This window comes from Puma concolor, chromosome B1 (assembly GCF_028749965.1).
Source record: "Puma concolor isolate L17-30 chromosome B1, mPumCon1.1.hap2, whole genome shotgun sequence".
NCBI lineage: Eukaryota > Metazoa > Chordata > Mammalia > Carnivora > Felidae > Puma > Puma concolor.
The window spans coordinates 16,553,619-16,577,868 of NC_141670.1; the positions used below are offsets into that span (position 1 = coordinate 16,553,619).

The 24,250-nt window shown below is 41.5% G+C and overlaps 2 protein-coding genes and 1 long non-coding RNA gene across 29 annotated transcripts in view; 2 read left to right on the forward strand and 1 right to left on the reverse strand.

Moving 5' to 3' along the window:
- Window positions 1–24,250, forward strand: part of CFAP96 (cilia and flagella associated protein 96) — a 521,342-nt gene that overhangs the window by 138,825 nt on the left and 358,267 nt on the right. The gene's annotated exons all lie outside the window — the stretch shown is intronic.
- Window positions 825–6,460, forward strand: LOC147581489 (uncharacterized). Its single transcript, XR_015249964.1, has 2 exons — window positions 825–2,342; window positions 3,846–6,460. It is a non-coding gene; the product is annotated as an uncharacterized LOC147581489 (long non-coding RNA).
- Window positions 19,677–24,250, reverse strand: part of SORBS2 (sorbin and SH3 domain containing 2) — a 353,761-nt gene continuing 349,187 nt past the window's right edge. For 23 of the 25 annotated variants that reach the window (XM_086703238.1, XM_086703239.1, XM_086703240.1 and 20 more), the window contains 2 exons: window positions 23,515–23,621; window positions 19,677–21,871 (listed from right to left, as the gene is read on the reverse strand). In XM_086703238.1, coding sequence (XP_086559364.1) covers window positions 21,810–21,871; window positions 23,515–23,621 — 169 coding nt within the window. In that variant the 3' untranslated portion in view covers window positions 19,677–21,809. The remainder of the gene's footprint in view (window positions 21,872–23,514; window positions 23,622–24,250) is intronic. The other 2 variants (XM_086703237.1, XM_086703219.1) reach the window with 1 other exon arrangement.

Genomic DNA, 24,250 nt, shown 5'->3' on the forward strand with positions numbered 1-24,250 from the left:
ATTCATATTTTTTAAGTCACCAGGGGACCCCGTAACCCACTGTAGCTAGGATTAACAAAAGGCACCACTTTTACTATTTTGACATGAAGAATTTTTTATTTCTTAACTCTCTGAATTACAATTGGGAGGAATGGAGAAGAAAAAAAAAAACGATTAAAAACTATAGGTAGGAAAGGGGGAAATAGGTTGGAATATGGTGATCTCCACAGTAGTTTCAGTTATATTTGGTCACATTGATGTCCTCAAACCATAACTCTATCCATAGATTTCAACCAAAGTCTGGGCAGCCAAATTGAGACTCATCACATCTGTTAACCTCTAGTATGCTTTCTCCTCAGTTTTCCACTTTCTACTGTTCCTCCAATTATGTTAACATGGCCTCCTAAGAGACCAAAGGTCATAAGAAGTTGGCAGCAGCCGTGACCCATTCTCCAGCTTGCTCTGTAGGCCTTGATGCTGTCCATTTCTGCCTTACTATTCAGTTACCAGCCCACAGAGCAGCTGGAGTGGGGTACAGGGGTGGAAGTCCTAGGTGAGAGGAGGACTTGGGTGGGGTGCTCACTGAAGTACATCTGGCCATCATGAGTACTTTGGGAGGTCTTGAGCTCAAGTGAGGTCCTCCAGACATGGGATGCTATATAAGAATGTGTGGGACTCCAACATAAGGTGAATGTGTAAAAGTGGAGAGAGAAAGTAGAAAAGAGAAAGAAGTAGAGGAAGAGAAAACAGAAGGAAAAAAATTGTCACCAAGGAAAATATATTTTAAATTTTTTTTAATGTTTATTTATCTTTGAGAGAGAGAGAGAGAGAGAGAGAGAGAGAGAGAGAGAGAGAGAGAAAGAGAGCACAAGCAGGGGAGGGGCAGAGAGAGAGGGAGACATAGCATCTGAAGCAGGCTCCAGGCTCTGAGCTGTCAGCACAGAGCCCCAGATGGGGCTCGAACTCACGAACCATGAGATCATGACCTGAGCTAAAGTTGGACGCTTACCCAACTGAGCTGCCCAGGTGCCAGAGCTTTTTAAAAATATAAAAACAATCTACGACAAAGTTTCCCATTTTTACATTAAAAATACCCACTATATCCTCTGCCTTCTCCTGCAATGGGAGGAGAGAACCAATACCATAGGAGGGAGCTGTTATGCCTGAATGTGTTGCTGCATTCTTACCTAATTCACAGCCTGTGCAAGATGGAGAATGGGGGAGGGGAGAATTGAGTCCTGGCATGAGGTCAGAAGCCTGACTCTGTGGCTAACCAACCTCAACTCCTCCGGGCCTCAGTTTCCTCAACTGTAATGCAGCAGTTAACATGCTGCAAAATAGCCCGTTATCAAAGGGCTATTTTGAAGATCAAAACGAGATGGTGTGAAAACTGCCACTCAGTGAAGCCTTTTCATCTGCAATACATTCATGTTTTCCAGTTTTGAAGCAATAATTGTGGGAGCTCAACTGTGGGAGCTCAATTGGGAAGTTCAATTGTGGGAGTTCCGAACACTCTCTTAATTGTCGTATGTCTTCAGTGGCATAATGGGAATATAGGATTGGAAAAAGTTTCGTCTGGGTGCCTTTTACTTTTACTGTTTTGATTATTATCTATACTGATGCTTGCAGACAGGCAGCCCTTGAAAGATCATGGCTTCCAAAAGTTTAATTCTTTCCACTCAGTTATTGAAACCTAGCATATTTTTGCTATCCTCATTGTAGATATCATACTATCTGGCCTCACACACTCTCTGGACCAAATCTGTCCTTCCCTCTTGAGGATTGTCCAGTTTTTCTCCAGTAAATCCTGTAATGAGTTTCATTACCAAGATGCTTGCTGTTTCCATGCCTACGAGTCCTGTTTTCCAAACTGGCTGTTCTCTGGCTGGCAAGAGTGAACTGATTTAACTCCAGAAACATTTTAAACTTCCCGAAAGCTTAAATGGCCAGGGGTGCTCCCACAGATCCTCTGCAGTATTCTTTTCTGAGGTCAAGGTTCATGCTTTCTTTATAACTATGATTTTCTGTAGATGTCCAAACTGTAACGGCCATCAGAGATTGTTCTACAGCTGTCGTCACAAGAGACTGTCTTCCCACAGCCCTTCCTTTCCAGAATCTCCTGAATGCTTTGTTCTCCACCTGCTTTTTTGATGATTTTGGTTTCCAGAACTTTTACCTGCTCGGGATGAACTTGTCATCCTTGAGCGCCTTGGCAATGGCTTCCCATGGCGTCTGACGCTGAAGACTAAATATAGCAAGATGAAGCCCAAAGCATTCTCCAAGGAAATAAAATCGAGCAACGTAACTGGATTATTCTTGGTTATCTTGCAGATATCCGTGTGACCAGACGTCTGCAAATGGTGGTGAGGTCATTTCTAGTCGCCTTTTAATCTGCTGGCAGCTGGCTTCTGAAAGCTTCTTGATGGTTTTTCTTTTTTTTCCCAAAGCCAAAGGCAGCCAGCAATTTGGAAACTTTCCATGTTGGTTTGTCATTTCGACTTTCACAAGTAACTTTGTAAGGTTCCTTTTCCTTTCTTTCCTCATTTCAGGCTGGTTTTTTTTGTGTGTGTGTTGGGGGGGGGCGGGCGGGGAGGGGAAGGTAGGATTTTACTTGTTCATAGTGGTTGCTAAGAAAGAATCTTCTCTGTTTATAGGCCCCTAACAAATAGTGACAGCTGAGAGACAAATATGGTGTTGTGTTCGCAGGAGAGGATGGAAGGAGGCCAGCAATTAACAGCCTCCAAGCACAAACGCTCACAATGAGGCCTTTGAGAGGGTCGGCTGGCATTAGGCTTCCACAGATTGCTTGAAATAATTTAAAAAGGTGTTTGCCTCATGCTTTCAATGACAAATTCATTTCCAGAAATCAGGGTTGTATAACTTGATAGGATTGTAAAATGACATAGTCTTTTTTTTTTCTCAAAGAAGCATTTGCTTAACAGGAGCCAAATCTCTGCAAGGGTTTGTATCCGTTTTCAGAACAGGATTCTTTCACCTTTGGGTCAGAGGCTGGAGCATCACAAACCAACAAAGGGAAGCCAGGAGTATTTTGATTCAAGTTCACCTTTCTTGACTCTTCGTTTGAGGGGATTTACTTCATTCTGATGGTGTTCCCCTAGAGCAGGATGATGTCAATTGGCTGGAGTTTAGAAAAGCACTATGCAAAGAGAGAATAAAGGTGTCTTTCTAACACTAATATATAAGTGGGTTTTGGGGTCCTTCATTACAGCATAAAAGAAATAGTTAACTGGGATGAAATACAAGGCTGCGAAATGATGCTTATTGAAAAGAAGGTCTAGGGGCACCTGGGTGGCTCGGTCGGTTGAGTGTCCGACTCTTGATTTCAGCCCAGGTCATAATCCCAGAGTCATGGGATCAAGCCCCACATTGGGCTCTGTGCTGAGCATGCAGCTTGCTTAGGATTCTCTCTCTTGCTTTCCCTCTGCCCCTCTCCCCCACTCACATGCGCGCGCTCTCTCTCTAATTAAAAAAATAATAAAAATAAATAAAAGAAAAGAAAAGGAAGTGTAGAGTATTTCCCCTTTAGTCAAGGATAACGTTAAGAGGTTAGGGTAGCACAGGGTGATGCGTGGGACGCCGGTGGGTCACTTTTCTAATGTTCTGTACACTGTATCAACCCGTCTCATCCTTAGCACTGCCCCAGCAGGTAGGCACTAGTATCATCTCAGCTTACAAGGAGAGAGGGCATGAGCAACTTGTCCAAAATGTGCAGTAAGTGTTGGAACTGTGGTCTGGATCCACAAAGCTTGGTTGAGAACGAGTGCTCACAACCGCTGCCCTGTGTGGCCTCTGTTGGGATGCCAGTGGTTCTCAAAGCCTCATCTTTGTTTCCCATCTCTCAACAGCTGATCAACAGCTCTTCTGGCTCTGGGGAGACCTCTCTGAAAAAGCTTTTCCACTGACTTAGTCGGGAGAATACCTGCCTTCCTCTCCTTCCTGTCCTGTCAACTTCCCCGAAGGGAGCGGTGTGTGTGTGTGTGTGTAGAGTCCTGAGATGACTTTGAAAGAAACACATGGAACTTTGATGTGAACATAACGGTCAAGGTTTAATGTTAATTTTTTTTTCCACTTTGGTACACAATACCAAATCTGAACGTTTCCATTTGGTACCGCTACTCCACATTTGCTGTTTTAACTCAGAAGTGCTTGGATTTATTTAGTCTGTGGTCTATAAAGTGTGTCAGAAACCATCCATAAGCTCCTGGCGTCAGGCTATCAACCAGTCATCAGTGGGGAAAAAGTTGAGTTTCTGTTGGAGAGATTTCAATCCTGTTGAAGAGCCGAGATACACATATGTCAACAGAAAACTGATGAAGTCGGGCTTGTCCTTGCCTTCAGGATGAAGTTCAAAGCCTCAGCCCGCATGGCCCCTAGTCACCTAACCATCCTTTTGCAGGTGATTCTGCAAATGTGATTCTCTCTGCCTTTAATTCCTTCTGCAGAAGGCTATAAGCACTGACTCTGAATGAACCAAGTTGCCTGCGTTCAGACCGGAGCTCCACCATGGGAGCGCAGAGCAAGAGGTGGGGGGCGAGGAAGGATCAGTGTTTTGAGGGAAGGTTTACAGGGGAGATAATATTTTGGCTGAATTTTGAAGGATTTATTTACCCATTCAAAAAATAATGTTGGATGTTTACTATAGGCTGGATTCTGTGACACGTGTGGGATGTACAGTGGGGATAAAAAGGCCCAGGTTCACCCTCAGAGGGGACACAGAGGCACTGAGAGGACCGTGAGCCGGCAGCAGCCTGGAGTTGGCCAGAGGAGGCTGTCATGGGCAGCGGTCTGGATTGGCAGGGGGCAGTTGAGGGCTCAAGTGTCAGCAGCAAGAGTAGCTCTCATCTGCCAAAAATCCTGTTGGGATCAGTTGTCCTGAGGGGCACCGATCCAGAGTCCAACATGGTCAGGCCACTGCCCTGAAGAGGCCAGCAGAGGAGAGAAGCCCACTCTCCCACCATTGCTAGGGGGACTCATAAGGTTTCCTCTGTGCCCAGATCAACTTGGGAAGGAGGAAGGAAGGGGAGACAAAATCTGTCAGTGAGTGTACTGTAAGCTGAGTCTTTTCCAAAACAAAGCTGAGTCTTAAACTAGAAACATCTAAGATATTACCGATTGCTAAATTTGAGCTAAAGTAAATTTTTACTGTCACCCAACAGAGTTGGAGTTCATAGGGGCAGTTTGGTTAGTTATGTAGCATATGATTCAGTTGGCATGAAGTGTCTAAAATCGTCAAAGGCGGGGTGCCTGGATAGCTCAGTCAGTTAAGCATCTGACTCTTGATTTCAGCTGAGGTCATGATCTCACGGTTCATTGCGCTGGCTGTATGGAGCCTGCTTGGAACTCTCTCCCTCTCTCTCTGCCCCTTCCCCACTCTCTCTCTTTCTCTCTCTCAAAATAAATAAAGAAACTTAAAAAAATTAAATCAGCAAATGCATAGAGACAGAAAGTAGATTAGAGGTTGCCAGGGGCTGACGGGGGACAGAAAGTGGGGAGTGACTGCTAGGGGGTATGACATTTCTTTCTGGGGTGATACAAATGCTCTGGAATTTAGATAGTGGTGATGGTTGTACAACTTTGTGAATATACTAAAAACCACTCAATTGTACACTCTAAAGGGATATGGCATGTGGATCATATCTCAACAAAAACTACATGGAAAAGATTAGGCTGGGTAAAGAAAATAAGGAAGTGGTGATTTTCTTCACACGTCTGAGTAGTGGTATGAGTAAAGGCCCCTCTATGTGGAAATAGGTTTTTTTTTTTTAAGTTTATTTGTTTACATTGAGAGAGAGACAGAGAGAGTGCACGTGTGCAAGCTGGGAAGGGGCAGAGACAGAGAGAGGGAGAGAGAGAATCCCAAGCAGGCTGTGTGCTGTCAGTTCCATCCCATGAACTGTGAGATCATGACCTGAGTGGAAATCAAGAGTGATGCTTAAGCAACTGAGCCAGCCGGGTGCCCCTGAGAATTATTAATCAAATGTTGATTTTCCAAATATCCTAATCTGGTACCATGTTGGATTATAGTTTATATAGAGCTTTATATTTTTTTTCTACAAAAATAATAAACTTCATAAAAAACTCAAGTGGTAGTCAGAATTCAACTCAACTACCACTTGAAGCAAAAAGTACTTCTTAGAGAACTACACGCAAAGTGATCTACAACACACATAAACTCAACGTGAGATGACACGTATAAATTCAGATACTTTTGGTGAAGTGTTTGTGCTTTGATTCTGTTCACCCTTTGAAGATAAGAAATGATAAACGTATGTTTTAAGTCAGAATACTTGTTAAAAACATATGCATTGTACGTCGTATTTCCACTGAATATACGTGTTTGGTACAAATTTGGGAATTCAAAAAATTTTCCTCCTTTACTTGTTGGCCTACTTATATTTCTCTAACAGAAAACTTGCAGGTGGAAAATAAATTGCTGTCATTCAGAGCAAGACTGAAAGTCGGCCATTTCTTGTCATGTTTGTATCATTGCTCCAGTTGGCTTGGCTTGAAGTCTCATAGACATCATGGACTTTACCATCTCCTCCAATCCCTAAATCCAGTGAGTGGCCAAGTCTTATTTATTGTACTCTCACATATATTCCACTGCTGCTGCCCTGATGCAGACGATCATTTCCCCCAACTTCGACCAGGGTGGCCGCTGGCTTCTTGGCTTCCATATTGCTCCTCCTAGAGCCCTCAGAGTCAACTTCCTACAGCTTTGAGCTGCCGAAGTCACTTCCCCCGCACTCTTTCACCATGGCTCCTTTGACTGAATCACCATTTCTTTCCAGCACCTTGGTTTATCTTCTTCACTAAGCTATCTCATTTCCAACATTTCTTTCTCTTCATATTCTATTTTGTCCATGTGAACTAGGAAGTTTACATCTTTGAATGCCTTTTTAGAAGAATCATCCTTTTTTTGAAGCTCCCTAATCATTTTTTCCTATAGTGTGAGAGTTATCCCTGTTAGTTGCCTGAAATTCTTTCTGGAACAAGATGGTAGAGAAATGAACTATGGACTTTGGTGTTTTGATTATTTACCTTGGTCTCCTGAAAGTTTTATGCCCATGGCAGGAAGATTTGTGTGTACCATAACTATTTCTCTCTGAGGCAACATGAGTGTGTAGGGAAACCTTAAATATTACAAATAAAAATATACAGGACATTTTTATTCTTACCTCCCGAACTTTCTCTGTATTTTGCACTGGTTTTTGTGAATTCCCTTCATTAAGTTTCAGTAGCCTCTAAGTCTCTATTCAAAGCCTTCTTCTCCCTCTCCTGGTGACTCCCTGTTTTATCTAGGTATATTTTAGACTGATTCCTTTTTTCAAATAACTTTATAATGGAGATAAAGTCTTAAAATATTTAGTTTTTTTTTTCTTTCATGAGTCAAAAACCTTTGCCTCTTCTGGCCTCAGCATTCACTTAAACATAATTTTCATAGGAGAAATGCCAAGAGAAAGACCAAGGTAATACCCAATATTAATATTATGTGATTAAAAACCAGAATGACATAAGCAATTATCTTGCAGCCCATTTCTTGAGAAAGGCTTCCTACTTCCCTTTATCAAAATAATAACTGAGCTTAGAGGGCCGCCATTCAGAGAATTTTTCATGTTGCAGAGAAGAGACTACATAGAAGTCTCTGTATTTAGCTGGAGTAGAGGTGGCGAGGACATGAGGTATAGCAGAAGTAAAAGAAAAGCTGGACCATATTCTGTCATGAGAAATGATGGAAAGATGGAGAAGGAGAGAAAGAATGAAGTGACTGGTGTGTCTCTTGATTTCCTTTCTGGAGGCCTACGCTTTAAAGTGAATTAACTTCAAGAGCAGTCTGGACCTCAGCCGACTCAGAATACGCTGGACAAAGCAGTACACTCAGGCAGAAAGAGTGTAGCTTTTCCTTTGTTCTTTATCTCACAGAGGTACAGAATCGAGGCATGAAGAATCTACAGTGGTACACACGATGGTGGGGTGAGGTGACCCCTGGCAGAGGCTGGGTGCACTGCTGGGCCAGAGGCTGGAGGGAGCGCATGGCAGACATTCAGGAGTCTGCGGCCCGCAGGAGCTAACATGAGGCTGAGTCAGCCAGGAAGTGATCATCCTGACCAAACCGAGGGAGATCAGATCACCAGTTACACCATCCTCAGATTTCAGCCCTAGAGGCCAGGAGATACCCAGGGGATAAGGGACATAGCCCTGGAGACCAGAAGAGGTAGAGGACATTGTGCCCAATACCCCAGAGCTTTCCCACTGCCATGAAGATGTTAAGTTCTCCTTCCTCCCGATATAATTATCTGTATTATATATTTCTGTTAACCAGAAGGTGGGGATTTGGAAGCCAGAGTAGCTGAGAAATGACATATTTTAGGCTTATTTAGTGTGTAAATTAAATATTTGACCTCATTATAACTTTTTCATATATCAAAAGAAGCACATCTTAATTATAAAGAGTTAGAAAAATAAAGGTATCCGTAATCACTAAGATATGGTCGTAGTCAACATTTTTGTGAATATTTTTCTAGTCTCATTTCAGTATCTATGTATTTGTGTGTTTGGTTGAACCCTATGAACTGATTGGTATTTGACTGTTTTTTACTTATAAAATTGGCAGTTTCATAGGGTCAACCAAATACACTTGTTCTAGGTCCCCCCCCCCACACCCTTCTATTTTCTAGGTACATATACATATATGTAAAAATACACATTCTTCTTACTAAAACAGAAGATTGTTTTGTAGCACTTTTTTCACTTAACAATGTATTGTGAACATGTTTATACACCATTAAATAATGTTCCATGAGGTCTTTAAAAATGACTATGGGGTATTTCATAGTAAAAAGTGCCACAATTTATTTAACAATTCTTTTTTTAAACATTTTTTTCAAATTTATTTATTTATTTATTTAAAAATTTTTTTAAACGTTTATTTATTTTTGAGACAGAGAGAGACAGAGCATGAACAGGGGAGGGTCAGAGAGAGAGGGAGACACAGAACCCGAAACAGGCTCCAGGCTCTGAGTGGTCAGCACAGAGCCCGACGCGGGGCTCGAACTCACGGACCGTGAGATCATGACCTGAGCTGAGTCGGACGCTTAACCGACCAAGCCACCCAGGCGCCCCAAGTTTATTTATTTTTTTGAGAGAAAGAGTGCACAAGCAGGGGAGGGGCAGAGAGAGGGAGAGACAGAATCCCAAGCAGGTTCTGCAATGATGGTGCAGATGCAGGGTTTGAACTCACAAACTGTGAGATCATGACCTGGGCCGGAATCAAGAGTCGGACGCTTAACCAGCTGCACCACCCAGGCACCCGTATTTAACAATTCTTAATGTTAGATATTTAAGTTTTTAAAAAATAATTGATGTCAGAAATAACATGATAATGACTACTTATAGCTAAATATTTGAACACGTTGATAATTATTTCTAGTAAATATATATGGAATATATAGAAATAATGTATAAAGATATATTAGAAATACGTAGAATTGGAGGCACCTGGGTGGCTCAGTTGGTTGAACATCCAACTCTGGCTCAGGTCATGACCCCATGGTTCGTGAGTTTGAGCCCCGCATTGGGCTCTGTGCTGACAGCTCAGAGCCTGGAGCCTGCTTGGGATCCTGTGTCTCCTTCTCTCTTTGTCCCTCCCCTGCTCATGTTCTGTCTCTCTTTCTCTCTCGAAGATAAATAAAAACATTAAAAAAAGAAATATGTAAAATAAAAGTATCAAATAAATATATACAAATGATGTCGCTGGCAATGGATCCATAGTATTTTAAAGTTTTGTTATGAACTGTCAAACTGTCATCCAAAAATTTTATCAACTTACATTCATGCAAACATTATGTGGAGACAACCTTACGGTTGCCAATTTGCTAGGCGAAAATGATAACTTATTTTATTTATTTATTTATTTTTTACTTTCTTAAGCTTATTTTATGTTTGATTTCTAGAGTTGTTTAATTACCCCTGTGCTTATGTACTTTCATGTTTCCTCTTTTGTCTTTACCTGTTAAAAAAAATAGTCTCTTCACACTCTTTATTCTGTGCTGTACTCTTCACCGAACCCACCACAGCAGGATTCTAGCCTAAGATTTCATGTTTATGAATTTCCATTTCTTTGAGACTCATATCCAGTTGCCACTGAGTCTTCTGGCCTTTTCCCTGACATATTTCCCATTAAGACTTCATGGACAGTTTAGAAATGGAAGGGTCTTGGTGATTCAGTTGATTTTCTTCATTTCACCAATGAGGATATTGACATTTTGACCATCTCAGTGACTTGATGTCACAGATCGTATGAGGGCAGAATTCAGAGCGCCATGATGCCCGGCTCCAGACCTCTGGTCTGCTTGCCTATCTTGTCACCCCTCCTGCCCACTAGGGTTTCTGCAGCCTCTATCACAGACTAGATCTCTGTGTTGGAATCATCAAAATAACCAATGGCTGATAGCACTTTATCTAATTTTTCGCTCTGTTCTCTTTTTATTTCTGGTTTTTAACTCCATTTTTATGTCACTTGCTTCCTTAGAACTGATTAGCTTACTATGAAAAATTACAACACCTGTTTTATGCAATACAATATCTTCTTTGAAAATCTTACTGATTTTAAATGTATTTTTAGGGATGCGTGGGTGGCTCAGTCAGTTAAGCCTCGACTTGGATCTCATGGTTCATGGGTTCGAGCCCGACATCAGACTCTGTGCTGACAGCTCAGAGCCTGGAGCCTGCTGCAGATCCTGTGTCTCCCTCTTTTTCTGCCCCTTCCCTGCTTGCACTGTCTCTCTCTCAAAAATAAGTAAACACTAAAAAAATTTAAAAAATAAAAAATATTTTTAAGTGCTGTATTCTGATTGTCCACTTCAAATACCCCACCTCTAAAACTTGGCAGTGGAGCAAGAGGATTATCTAACAAGTAACTCCAAATGTTTGATGCCAATTAGAATCAGCCAAAATGGTAACTTGAAAAGGAAAAAGAGAGCATGGAACTAGCCTTTATGTAGTTCCAACTCTGTGTTAGGTTCTGCTTGTATTATCTCATTTACTACTCAGATAAATGCTATGTGTTTTTAAAAAATTGTACCCACTTTACAAGCTAAATGAAGTTGTCACCAGTTCAAGGCCACCTCCTTAGACACCCAAGTAAGGCTGGATTTGAAACATACGCTTTTCTGTTCTATAGGACTCATGTTGGCAAAGCAAGGCATTCACACTTTTCTACTTATTCTTTTTTTAAACTGAATTCCAGAATGATCCCCAAATAATTATCATCAAATAATTATCAGCACCCATACAATACATCATCAGAAAAGAGGCTTAGACACCTTTGGATTGGAAATTCGCACCGTGGCCCTTGTTGTTGCTTTAAATCTTTTCTTGCAGGGAAGAATGTCTCCTGAGGGAGGAAGATTATTCATGACCCCATTTAGGAAATAGGTCATCTCCTCCGTGTATCATCAGTGTTGAGAAGTATGTTGTGGTTTTCAATACAGCTGTCTAGCAATTTATCTTTGATACTGAAAGAAATGCCATGCCCATTAATCCATGGGCAGATGTCCACTGAGCTTGTTTTCGTATCGTTTGACAGCTGACCAAAGGCATAGCTGTGTGTGTTGAGGGATCCTGGATGGGTGGGAGGTCTAGATAGCACTAGCTCAGAGTTCATGAGCATTTTAAGACTCCTCCAGGAGGAGACAGAAGAAGAAAAAGAGAGTGAGGGACAGGCCCTGTTGTAAATACTTAGAACAGTGTCAGTGTTTCTCCTAGGGAGTAGATCAAAGATAAACGTGCTAGTTCCAATTCATTTCTGTCTTCCAGTAGCTATCCTTTTTTGCTGAAGGCGAAGGGGGGGAAATGCCAATAATTCTAGGGAGAAGCCTATACTGTCAGCGACTCTGTGTAAGTAAGCAAATCTCATGTTTCTGGCCTGGTCCATGGTGACATACACAGATTCTGAATATCTTGATGTCTCTCTGTGTGTTTTCTTCTGTTTTGAATTAAACATTCTGTATTGATATTGAGTCGCCAAGAGGAGCGCAGTGGAATTATCAGAATGAGTCATGACTTGCTGTGTCAATGGCTTTGAGTGTCATCCCCAAGGGTGTTTAGTGGAGATGTTGGTGGCATTCGGTCGGGAATGTTCAAGCCGGAATGCCTTGAATGCCAAGTTTGTTTGGAATTTTAGTCCTTGTCTCAAAGCTCATCTATAGGAAACAACAACAACAAAAACAAGCAGCATTGGCTCAGACAGAGTCTAGTGTCTTGAGCAGTGACAATAAAAATAGGCTACTGGTTGGTATTACATTATAGACCCAATAACACCAACATTTATGCCAATGTAATTTGACACCGATTTTACTTGATATGATTGAGTCATTAGAAGAGACATACTGACTGCTTGCCGTTTTGTCCAAGGGAATTTTTCTGGCATAAGTATTATCTATAAATTCTTTTTTTTTTAAGTTTATCTGTTGTCTTGAGAGAGAGAAAGAGAGACAGAGAGAGCGCAGAAGCAGGGGAGGGCAGAGAGAGAGGGAGAGAGAATCCCAAGCCAGCTCAGCGCTATCAGTATTGAAGCCCAGAGTGGGGCTCTGTCTCATGAACCGTGAGATCATGACCTGAGCTGAAATCAATAGTTGGACACTTAACCGACTGAGCCATCTGGGCGCCCCTATTTATAAATTCTTGAACTTATAACTCATCATGACCTTAATACTTATACCCTAAGGAAGAACATTGATATTTCATGATTATCCAATTAACAACTTCTGATTTTATTAGCTTTCAGTTTCTATCTTTCCATATTTTAACCCAGCCCATAAGGAGATATATATATATATATATATATATATATATATATATATATTTACATATTTATAAATGTTGACATATTTATATACGTTTTCTATATTTAGTGGCAAACAAGAGTCGGTTTAATGTTTCAATGCCACCCTCCATTCCTTGTGGAAGGAAAACTAGCAGGTTTTTGACACCTCCTTTGAAGGCTGTTCTGAGTATGTATTTGAGATGTCTTCTTGAAGCATCACATTGAGACTATCTGATGACACAAAATAGGTCAAGTAATCTGGTCTTGTGGAATTAGGTGCCAACTAGAGATCTCAAAAGAGTGTGAGTACTTGAGGTATCTTCTGGAAAGATCCAGGCATCTATTAATTGTTTTGTTTTCTTTGGTTTTGGCCTCAGCAGCTCACCCTTTCCAAGTTGTGCAGTTACCATTTAGAGTTGAGGTGTGCCTCCCACTGAGGGGGTAGCCATGGTGGCAGCAGCCCTTGCAAAACTTGGGGACCCAGAGTTCTGAAAGGCTAGCAAGAGAATAACCCAGAAATCCCTGGAGCTTGTGGAGACATGAAAGGCTTTGGGTAGCTTCTCAATAAACCCCATATAGGCACCTTTAGCCACCAAGATGAGTTCAGCAAATTTGTTGAAATGAGACTGTGCTTCAGCGCCTGATCTTACGTTCTCAAGATTCAGGAAAATGCTCTTCAATGACCTATGATTCCATAAGGTATGTTATTACTGAACCTTCCAGACTCCCCGGAGGTACCCAGGCTCTGACTGATGTGCAGGTTGATGTGCAAAGACAATGGAGAAAGTTAAGATCAGAGATAGGGACTCCTTTCCCTGTGATGGATACCGCTACTGACTCAGAGCCCTCTGCTGTAAGATAAGTCGATGGTGGGTTTTCCTGTCAATGCAAGTTTATGTGTAATTAACAGTGAGTTAGAAGATCTTGCTAAAGTTTTACCTCCTGGGACCGAGAATTTTTTACTGCATTACAGGATACACCGTTGGTTATTTTTTGTTAAGGTGGCTCTATGTGGGTGGGTGGGCATGTGGGTGGGTGGGCGTGCGCGTGCACACCCACGCGTGCGGTGCCAGGGAAAAGGGGTCTCTTCTCTCCGTGAAGGCATAAGCAGGAACTACTCAATACTTATCCTTTGTTATATCTTGTTTTTACATGCAAATGTCAGATTGAGGACAGAGTTGGGGGAGGGGGAGTTGCAGTCGTCATCTGGGGAGCAAGATACGTGTACTGCCCACCGAGAATTGGGGAGCCGAGAAGGAAGAGGGTGTAGAGGTGAGAGGTCCCGAGGGAAGGACTGGATTATTTTTGTAGTACTGCCATCGCAGAGGACCACAGACTGGGTGACTTAAGCAACAGAAATTTATTTTCTCACATTGGGGGGCTACAGGTCTACGATCAAAGTGTCAACAGGAACGGAGTCTCCTGGAGGCCTCTCTTCTTGGCCTGGAGGTAGCTGTTTTCTCCCTGGGTCTTTACACGGTCTACTTTCTGCGCACATCTGTGTCCGAATCTCCGCGGTCATACTGGATTAGGGGCCACCCATCTGATCTCATTTTACCTTATTTACCTCTTTAAAGGCCCTACCTTCAATCACAGTCACATTCTGAGGTCCTGGTGGTTAGGGCTTCACCTGAAATACGAATTTGGGGGGATATAGGTCAGCCATACCAGAGACTGAGCTCCTCGTTTTGTGTTTAAACGGTCGCTATTCCTGCAGATGTTGACTAGAGACGAGAATGTTCCCAGTCTTTTATTCACTAGGAACGTAGATGTGACTCTCACTGCAGATGGTGTGAATGATTTGAGGGGCACAGTTGGATGCCTCAAGTTAAGCCTCAGGAGACGGCACCTTCCAGGTTCTCACTCAGAGCCTAGGCTAGCCTCGTCGCGAACCCCGTATGGTCTGCATGTCTTCTGGAAGGAGGTGGAGTCTCTCTTCACCAACCATGAGACCTACGAACAGCTTCCTAATAACTGAACTCATCTTACCTCACACACCCAGCCCCTGACACAACTACACTCTCTCTGAGATCCTCTGTAGGAGAGAATGTACTCTGCTCTAGATGGGCCATTTTGTCCACAGAGATTTCCCACAGATTAATGTTTATCTATAAGCAATCACCTATTATCTTACTCCATATTTACTTTTGTATGCATTTTGTTCTTACCTCCCAAATTTGGGAAGAGGGACTGCTTTCTGCCAAAGTATCTGGTATTGCCAGATGTAGGGAGAATATAGAGACCATTAGGCCTCTGGCTCTCGGCTCTTTAACCATGGATTAAAAAAAAATGTTTAATAAAATGAGCTACGGTATGATTCCCCTAAGTAGTATGGGTTCCCCCGAGCAGCAGTTCTCAACCTCAGCACTACAGACATGTGGGGCTGGATACTTGTTGTGAGGACGGCCCTGTATCCGGGAGGGTTTAGAAGCATTCCTGGCCCCTACGCCCTGGACGCCAGCAGTGATATATCTGCCACCCCGAGTTGTGACAAGCACAAATGTCTCCACACATTGCCTAGTGTCCCCTAGGAGAGAAACAACATTGTCCTGGGTGAGCAGCGCTGTGCTTTCACATTATAAAGACGTTTTCGATCTAACTTGTCTGGAATACATCTACTTTCAAAATAAATGATTATCTGTCCTGTCAGTTTTGACTCAAAACCTGTGCACTTTGCTAATGTCCAGGATGGTTTGGAGGTTGCATTCCACTGCTCTGAGGTTCACATATATTTCAGTTTAACATCTCTGTTTCTTTGGCCACTCCTTAGCTATAAAAATGCCTCACACGTGTGATAGCTTATGGTAGGGGGCTAATAAATGTTATTTTCTTTTCCCTCTTCATCGTTTCTCTCCTCCCCATAGCAATTCCTCAGATTGCAACAGATTTTCCAGCCTAGTGGTAATTCTGTAATTCTTGCCTCTTGACTTTGAATTAATTACAGGTTCGTAAGTCCTGGGGATTGACTTTGACTTTTCCTCGCTCTTTTTATGAACCTTGGTAGTGTCACATTGACTTGGAAACCTGATTTCTCCCCCTCTTCTCCCCCCTCCTCCTCCTCCTCCTTCTTCTTAGTTTTCAGAGTCCTGCTCAATATTAAGTGCAGGTTATGAAACAGTATGTTCGGTATGAATCTACTTTTGCCTGCACACTACGTACTAGAAACACACTAATCTGCACGTGCAGAAAACACTCTGGTAGAGTGTATTCCAAAGTGTAATCCGTACCCTAAGTGATTCTATGTTTCTTCTTTTTACTCATTTATATTTCTAATTTTTTCCCGTTAAGTGTCTGTTGCCTGTATAATTAAAAAGGAAAAAAATGCTTCAAGAAGTCATTCTCAAGCTTCCTTGACACTTGTCCACGGGTGTTGTTATTGGTAACAAGAGTTTTGTTTGAAATGGCACTTATTTTTAGAAGACACTGGGACTACTGAGTCACCCATCGTATTTTAGGGAAAAGGATGAAACAAGAAACCCCAAAAGAACAGGTGAAGATTTGCTAGGCAGATTTCTGTCTTGCACTGAAAGTTTTTTGGGTCAAGATATATGTATGTGCATGAGCTCAGATGGAATTTTCCTGAGCTGAGTGGCTGAATTTAGCAGTGAGCTAAGGCTTAGCGAGTCGTCTAGCGGAGAATGGCTAGCGTATCCTGGGACTTGGTATATTGAAAAGATGTTCTGTAAGCACGCTGCGTTCCTAGAGCATGCTGGGCTTGTCTCTCTCCCAGTGGCTCAACAATACCAAGAACTTCCCAAAGCACCCAGAGTTTCCCAGAGCTGAGTTGGCTCATAAGCAACAGCCCGTAGGGCCATAATGAATCATAACTCATGGACAGGCTTATGCTCAATTAAAACGTCAATAATCAAAGTCATTTTCTCCCTGGTCACCATGTGCTTTTAGAATCGAAAGTTAGCTTTCCTCAGGGAAACACTATTTCGCTATTACACCCTCTCTCGTCATCCCATGAACAGCAAGGGGCTGTTATGAGTGGCTGGCTGCTCGTGACGGCAGAGTCTGGGAAAATGATGGGGCTGAAGGAGGCAAGCGGATGTAGCTGTTTAACTCGGAGCGCACAGTTAGATCAACAGTGTGTTTAGCGCCAAGCTTGGTTGATTTAGTATTATCTTTTTTTTTTTTTTTAACGTTTTATTTATTTTTGAGACAGAGAGAGACAGAGCATGAACGGGGGAGGGGCAGAGAGAGAGGGAGACACAGAATCGGAAGCAGGCTGCAGGCTCTGAGCCATCAGCCCAGAGCCCAACGCGGGGCTCGAACTCACGGACCGCGAGATCGTGACCTGAGCTGAAGTCGGACGCTTAACCGACTGAGCCACCCAGGCGCCCCAAGCTTGGTTGATTTAGAAGAAAGAGCACAGGCTTGGAAGATAGACAAACCATATTTTGAATCTGATTTCCATCTTCTATTTCATATCAACTTCTCAGAGCCTCAGCTTCGTCACCTATAAAATAGGCACAAAGCTGATTTCCTCTTAGATTTGTTGTGAAGATAAACCCGTGGGACGCATGTAAGTTACCCCCTGGTAATACAGCGGACGTTCAGTGTTCCTTTCCCTCTGGTCAGTTTTCCGGTTTGTTGCTGTCAGTTGGCATAGACCAGGGTTTCACAGGCTTTGTCTCTAGTGAGACTGATAATAAATATTTTAGGTTTTGTGTGCCAGGAGGCAAAATTGAGGATAGTATGTACACAATTATGTAACAAAGAGAAAACAAATTTCCACCAGTTTATTGATGAAATTCAAAATACAGTAATATTGGGGTAAAGTTTTTAGTATAGATCTACCAGTGAGAGGAAACAGATTCTTTTTCTGGGGAGACAACATTTCACTTAATTGGGGTTCAAAATTTGTGTTCCCTATCATCAAATTGATCGCCAATGTCTATCTATACAAATAGTGGGACGCCAATGGTTATTCCTAATTTGCAAGCCATAAAAAAACAGGTAGCAAGCTGAATTTGGTCCACAGGCCTTAGGTTGCCAATCCCTGGTGTAGACCACTTATTAATAATGCCAGTCTCTGCTTGTGCTCTGACCCAATCATTCACGATGAGGACATGATTTGAAACCATAACTATACGTAAATAGCTATTAGAAGGCTATAATCTGGAAAGGAAGATGGAATGATTCAGTCTTTAAATAAACAGACTTTTGGAAGCTGACAGAATACTGAGTCTTTTGGATTACCTGATTCCTCAAAGTAGACCACCTCTTGCGGCTGGAATCTGGACAAGAATAGGAAGAAATAATCAGGCCACACGAACTGACCACCTACACAGAGATCAAGCAGTGAATGATCATGGGAACAGTTACTCAAACAGGTTCTTTTTGCTTTCCATCAAATAAGAGCTGGGCATACCTGCTTTTAGTGAGGGTGTCGCTAAAGGAGGGATTAAAATTTGCAACTAAGGTACCAGAGGGTCCCTTGTTGCTACTCTTTCACCGACTGAGATGGCCAGTTAGTGCACAGATGTGAGTCCACAGCAGATAGAGGCGGATAAGCAGACAGTGCTTTACAGGCCCTGCCATATTGAGTTTGCAACAAGGGATCCTACTCCACCTGCCAGGGAGGCTTCTAGTAGCATAAATGACATGCCTTAAAGTAATTTTTGGTGTATGATGATGAGCATGCGTTGACATAAATTCAAGTAAGATAGGTTACTAAGTGTGAGGCAATTCTAAAGCAAAAAGTAATTCAAGATTCCACCTGGAATCCTGGCATCCACAACGAGGAGGCATCGCAGGCACGTCACACTGTGGTGTAGTTGCTCTGGACCTCAGAGCAGTACCCGCATGGCGGGGATACAAGTCTGGGCAAACCGCAAAGGTGTGGAGGGGGTTCCTGGGCTCGGGGCTTTGATAAGGCTGCTACGCCATTTCAGCAGATTTTACGGAGAAGCACAAGTGAGTAATTCTCAAGTGGGAAGAGGGAATCTAGATTTTGATGGGTGTGTTTTTAAAATCCCAGTTTGTATTTTCAGGGCGTTGATCATTTGGCAAGAGATTCACTTGAAGAGAGCAATGGGAGACACCCGGAGACACAAATAAGCACCCCGACCTTATCAGATTCAGATTCACCTGGTGAAATTACCCATAAGTGCTCTGATGGAAACAGGAACAAAAGAATATTCTGGGGCATATTCTTCACACAAAGGGAACACATTTTGGTGGAGAGCTAATATACAGTGGAAGTCATCCAATGGAATGGAAGGGTCCAAGGTGAGAATTAAGGTGAACCAACTTGACAAAACACCTCTGATAACGCAATTGCCAACAGAGGAATGTATGTGTTTCTGAATGCGAGAGATAGATGTCGATGAGGGTTGATACACATAGAGCCACAAGGATCCAAGGTCTATTAGAAAGGATCCAAGGTGTGGAGCTAGCCCTTTACTATTTGTGTGTGAGAAAAGCACATAATTTGAAATTTGCCAAAAGCTTGTGGGTATTACCAGGGACTGCCCATGCCGATGGTGATAAAGCTTTTTAGGGAAATAATTTTAAAATTTAAGGTAGTTGAGTTGAAAAAGTGCTTCCAACTTCTTGTAATTAACTTCTTCTTGGAAAAATAGCTGTTTCTGAGGCAGAAATATTTTTAAATGTGTTGCTTTTAGCTGAGTGGTGATTTTCAGCCAAAGAGTATTCATTCCGCAAATGAGGTTTAGTGATGAGTTTAAAGAATATTTCTTCTCTGAGCTGTGCATATACATCTTTTCTCCATTTGTGTATCAGGAGAACATAGAGTAAATGCATTTTCTCTTGGCTTACGGAAGAAATTGGGGGTAAACTACACAATTTTCTTACGGAGAAATGTCAAAAAGAAAAACTAAAGTATACTTCCAAGCAAAATTTATTAGATGTCTATTCAAGAAAAACACAATGACCTTCGCTTATAAGAATTCAAAGTCAATAAGCTGAAAGCCAGGTATGAATATTTTTCCTTTTAAAATCAGATACAGAGAGTAGAAACAGTAATTTTTCTTAAATATGACAGGCAACAGATATTGAAATCTTTTCTCATAAATGGCATCAAAGATAAATATTCATTTATCAGCAAAGCTGCATGCAGTTGACTCAATTTCAAACCCAAAGCCTTTAAAATATAAAGCTGCTTGTGAATTTGACAGTAATCAAGGTAGTCTACTCAAAGATGTTTCTTTACCTTCTTTCTAATGAGATTCCTCTGTAATCAGTATTTATGTACATTTCAGTTTGGCTGCTCAGATCTTGTAAGTTCATAAACTTTTGCATAAATGCTATCTTACAGAATCGCGCAATCAAGGCGTGCTTGTGATCTGTGGGATATGTAAAGGATAATCTGTTGAAAGTGTTTTAGCTTAGTTTAAAGTGAAGGATAAAGACCAAATTAGGAAATTCCCATTTTCTCAACAACTAAATAGTCTGTACAAAAGAGCAAACATATGTACAAAATGCTAGGGTCTACGTACATTGTGAAAAGATCAATCACTGTCCACAGAAGAAACGCCATAAAAAGTTTTATCTATAAGGTGCTCAAGATCCAAATATGAATAGTTCTTATGCAAAGTCATAAGAAATACAAAGCTAGTTCTCAAGGTATGTGTAATTCAGGCACTGTTGACCACATTAAATCTTTCAGGTCCCAAAACCATTTTGTAAATGTCTACTTCAGGGCAGAAAATATAACCCGAATGATTTAACATTGCCTCTAAAAAGTGCCTAATGTATTCCGAGGAAATATTTTTACACACACCAGGAAAATCAGGCTCAACATATTCCTGTCCTCAAATGTAGCCAGGATTCTGAGTTCCATAGAAGAAAAATAATTATCATAGTAAAAATAATTGTATTGATCATAATCCTTGCTAAAACCAGCCTTCATACTTGTGATGCTTCTGAAGTACTCTATTTCTATAAAATAATGTGTGGGATTCCTTTACATTTCCATAAAATGTACAACATACCATATGGATTGTCTGTTTTCACACAATCTCAAATGTATATGTGTGCACACAGTGAAATCTTACCTATGAATATTGCTTACAGATACTTTCAAGTGTCTACGTTAGGATAATTCTTTGCACCTCTCACTAACACTGTTTTTATTAAAATTTTATCAGATAAATAAAACACTAAGAGCTCATTGTTCATGATGCTGATTATTACATTTTAATATAAAATAGCAATGCAACTTTACAACACAGTAGGTTTTTTTTTGTTTTTGTTTTTGTTTTTTTTTGTAGTCTAGTTAAACCTCTTATAGTCTCATGATTATTACCAAAGGCTCTTAATCACTTACGGTTTGCACTTCTAAAAAGTACAGAAGAGACTGCAGGAAAAGGCTCCTATTTGAAAACTCACATTCAATCAACAAAATCACACTCATTCGGATTAACTTTCCTACTCTTGCTTTAGATTTTTGTAATCACTGTGCGTATTACAATATATAAGTGCAGGCAAACGATAGCCGAAGTACAGTTTTCATGTCGTGTAAACCAGGACACTAGGCAAACTCGTGAAAGGAAAATACACTGCCAAGCTAAGGATGCGAAAATGCAAACCACAGCATTTAGTAAAACACAATCTCTGGCTGCCTGAGGGGAGAATATCTTTCGAAGTGAACTAGAGAGTCTCCTTGAGACATTTCCTTTTTTTTTTTTTTTTTTTTTTTTTTTGCCTCAAATACGTAACCCTTTCTAACTACAATGATTTTCTTTCTGATCTCACGTATCGACTTCTCAAAGTTTAGAGCAGACATCAGGGATATGCACTTTCATGCGGAAGCGAGTCCGCTAGCCTCCCCAGGGCGGGGCAGCAGGAAGTTCCTTTGCTGGTGGTCTGGTGGCAGATAGAGATGGTGACAGTGGATGACTTCTACTGGAAACTGGAAGGCAGGACAGCGGGAGGAGGAGGCCTAAGGGTATCTTTCAGGCAAGGTTATACAGATGCGGTGCTGAAATGCAGCGTAAAAAGGAGGGAGAGTGATTCACAGCCTCTTGACATAGTTTCCGGGAAAAGTACCAAAGAATTTGGTTCTTCTCGAGGTTCCTGAAAATAGAAGCAGCAAACGAAACGGGACAGCAATGAAATAATCGGTTTTTCTTTGCGGTCTTGAAAGCTCTTCATTTACAAGCCTTCACTAAGAGAGCAAGCCCAGCAGGGTTTGGGAAAGAGAGCAAACTCACTTGGAGGCATAGCCGACAAAGTGAGCGGTTTTATTTGTACTGCCTGCCGCCTTCACTGCCTCCGAAGGTTCGGCGCTGCGCTCCCAGCCCACACCAGACTAAAGGGAAAAAAAAGCTCAGCCTCCCTGCCTGAAGGGAAAGACAATCCTGCTGAAGGGGGGGGTTTTAAGTGTAATGATATTACACTTAACAGTATAACGATGCTCCATCACCAAGGCTGCTAGGCAAGAGTGAGGAAAGGAAAAAGCACTGGAGGAAGTGACGTTTTCAAGGACAATCTAAATAAAGACAAGGCTGGCAGTGTGATGGGATGGACTAGAAAAGTGCGACACGGTGTAACAATGGCCTATCAGGGACTATCCAGTTTTGTGATGTCATAGAAGATCACGCTGAATGCCGCCTCATTCATTTACAAATAGCACTGCCAGAGTCCTTGATAAAACATAAAAATTTACAGTCACTAAAGAAAAAAAAAAGGCCAAGAACTATTTGTAGACGGGTTCATCATCAGGTACGACTGGCCATCATCATGATTGCCTTCGGTTTCAAATGACAGAATTCCTTTGAAACTGTTAATAAAGGTTGGTGTGCTGAATTCTTCCGTAGGATTTCTAGCGCAAATGGAGTGAAGAGAGGCTCTACGGTTTCATTTACATTCTGGAACTTCTTGTCTTGGTTTGATTTTCTTTTCACCTGTGTGGGTTAGCCATTTACTTTTGTTCTAAATGGGGGGATTAATATGAACAGAAGCAGAGGCTGGTGTCTGCTCGGTTCTTTGATTATTTTCCTCACTGATTACCTGTCTATAGAAAGCCCTGGTTCCCTCATCTTGTCTCCTCTCTCCCCTGTGCCTTTCTTTCTTTCCTTCCTTCCTTCCTTCCTTCCTTTCTTTCTTTCTTTCTTTCTTTCTTTCTTTCTTTCTTTCTTTTTCTTACCTCTTTCCTGTGTGTCCCATTGTATGATTCTCTTATCTACAAAAGTTTTCTCAGAAAAGCTCTAGTCTTCTTTTAAGATGGTAAGAACGTGATTGCCTTTTAAGTGGTAAGAATGGAACCTCTCTCAACTTTTACCAAAAATCAACATAAAGGTGGATCATTGAACTTTCAGGGCACTTAACATCAGACCTAGTAAGTAGATGAACTGCTCGCTGCGTCTTGTTTTTTTCCAATTAGATCCTCACTGCGGACACCTAACCGCCCACCCGACAGAGTGATACTGTTTCTCGTTTAGGAAACACCGTTGTTATGGTTCTTAGACCTCAGTCTTTCCTGGTTGGTGCTATTCGAAGACATTTGCTTCTCTCAGTGGAAGTGGAACTAAAACTAGCAGAAAAATCACGTATGGCCAAAGCAGTAGATACTAAGCCATATTAAAAATGCAGGGCAATGTGTGAAAGATCCGAGGCATCGCAAGTGCCTTTGTCTATCGCAAGTGAGCAAACACGAGCAAGTTCTAAGGCGGCCAAAGGGGTGTGGAAGGAGGGTGTGGAAGGAAGTGTACACATACCCACAAACCATCCATCGTCACACTTCTCCATCACATCAATGACATCGCTTTCTCTGAGTTCCAGCTCATCTTCATTCCTAGGAGTATAGTTATACAGAGCCTGAAACCTTAAACAGGACAAATGGATGCGTTTAAAAACAAATCTTTACACCTTTGTGAAACTATAGAAAATTATACAATAGTCATTTTACTGTCAACGTTTCTATTCTTATTAACATGTGAAATTAGTATAAATCTTTGGTAAGCGTGAAAAGTAAATAGAAATATTTAGATTTTCATGGGACTTAGACCACTTTGATAGCATTTCAAAACTACAGTGAGGAGTATTTGTGGAAGGTTAGAGTATCCACAAGTTGGATTAAAACATTTTGACATTTCTAAATCAGGCCTGGATTCCAATTGTCCACTCATAGATATCATGAAGACATTAAATAAGAGTATAGACTATAAAAGAAGTGATATGTGCATTATCCAGCAATGTAAAAATGAGAAAGGGTTACAGGTTTAGCTGACTATAATCAAAAGCAAATAATTGGGACTTCCAAGTTGAATTTTCAAGTGATTCTAAACTGAGATGTGCAAACTGTGTTAGTCATGTCTTCTAAATCGCTATGTGGGGATTACTGTAAAAGAAAAGGTTATTTTTTCCGCCAACAGGAATTCTTTACAGCCACTTAGTTTTATAGTTGGAATCAGTGTTCTATGAGGATTTAGAATTTGAAAATCTGATGTAATT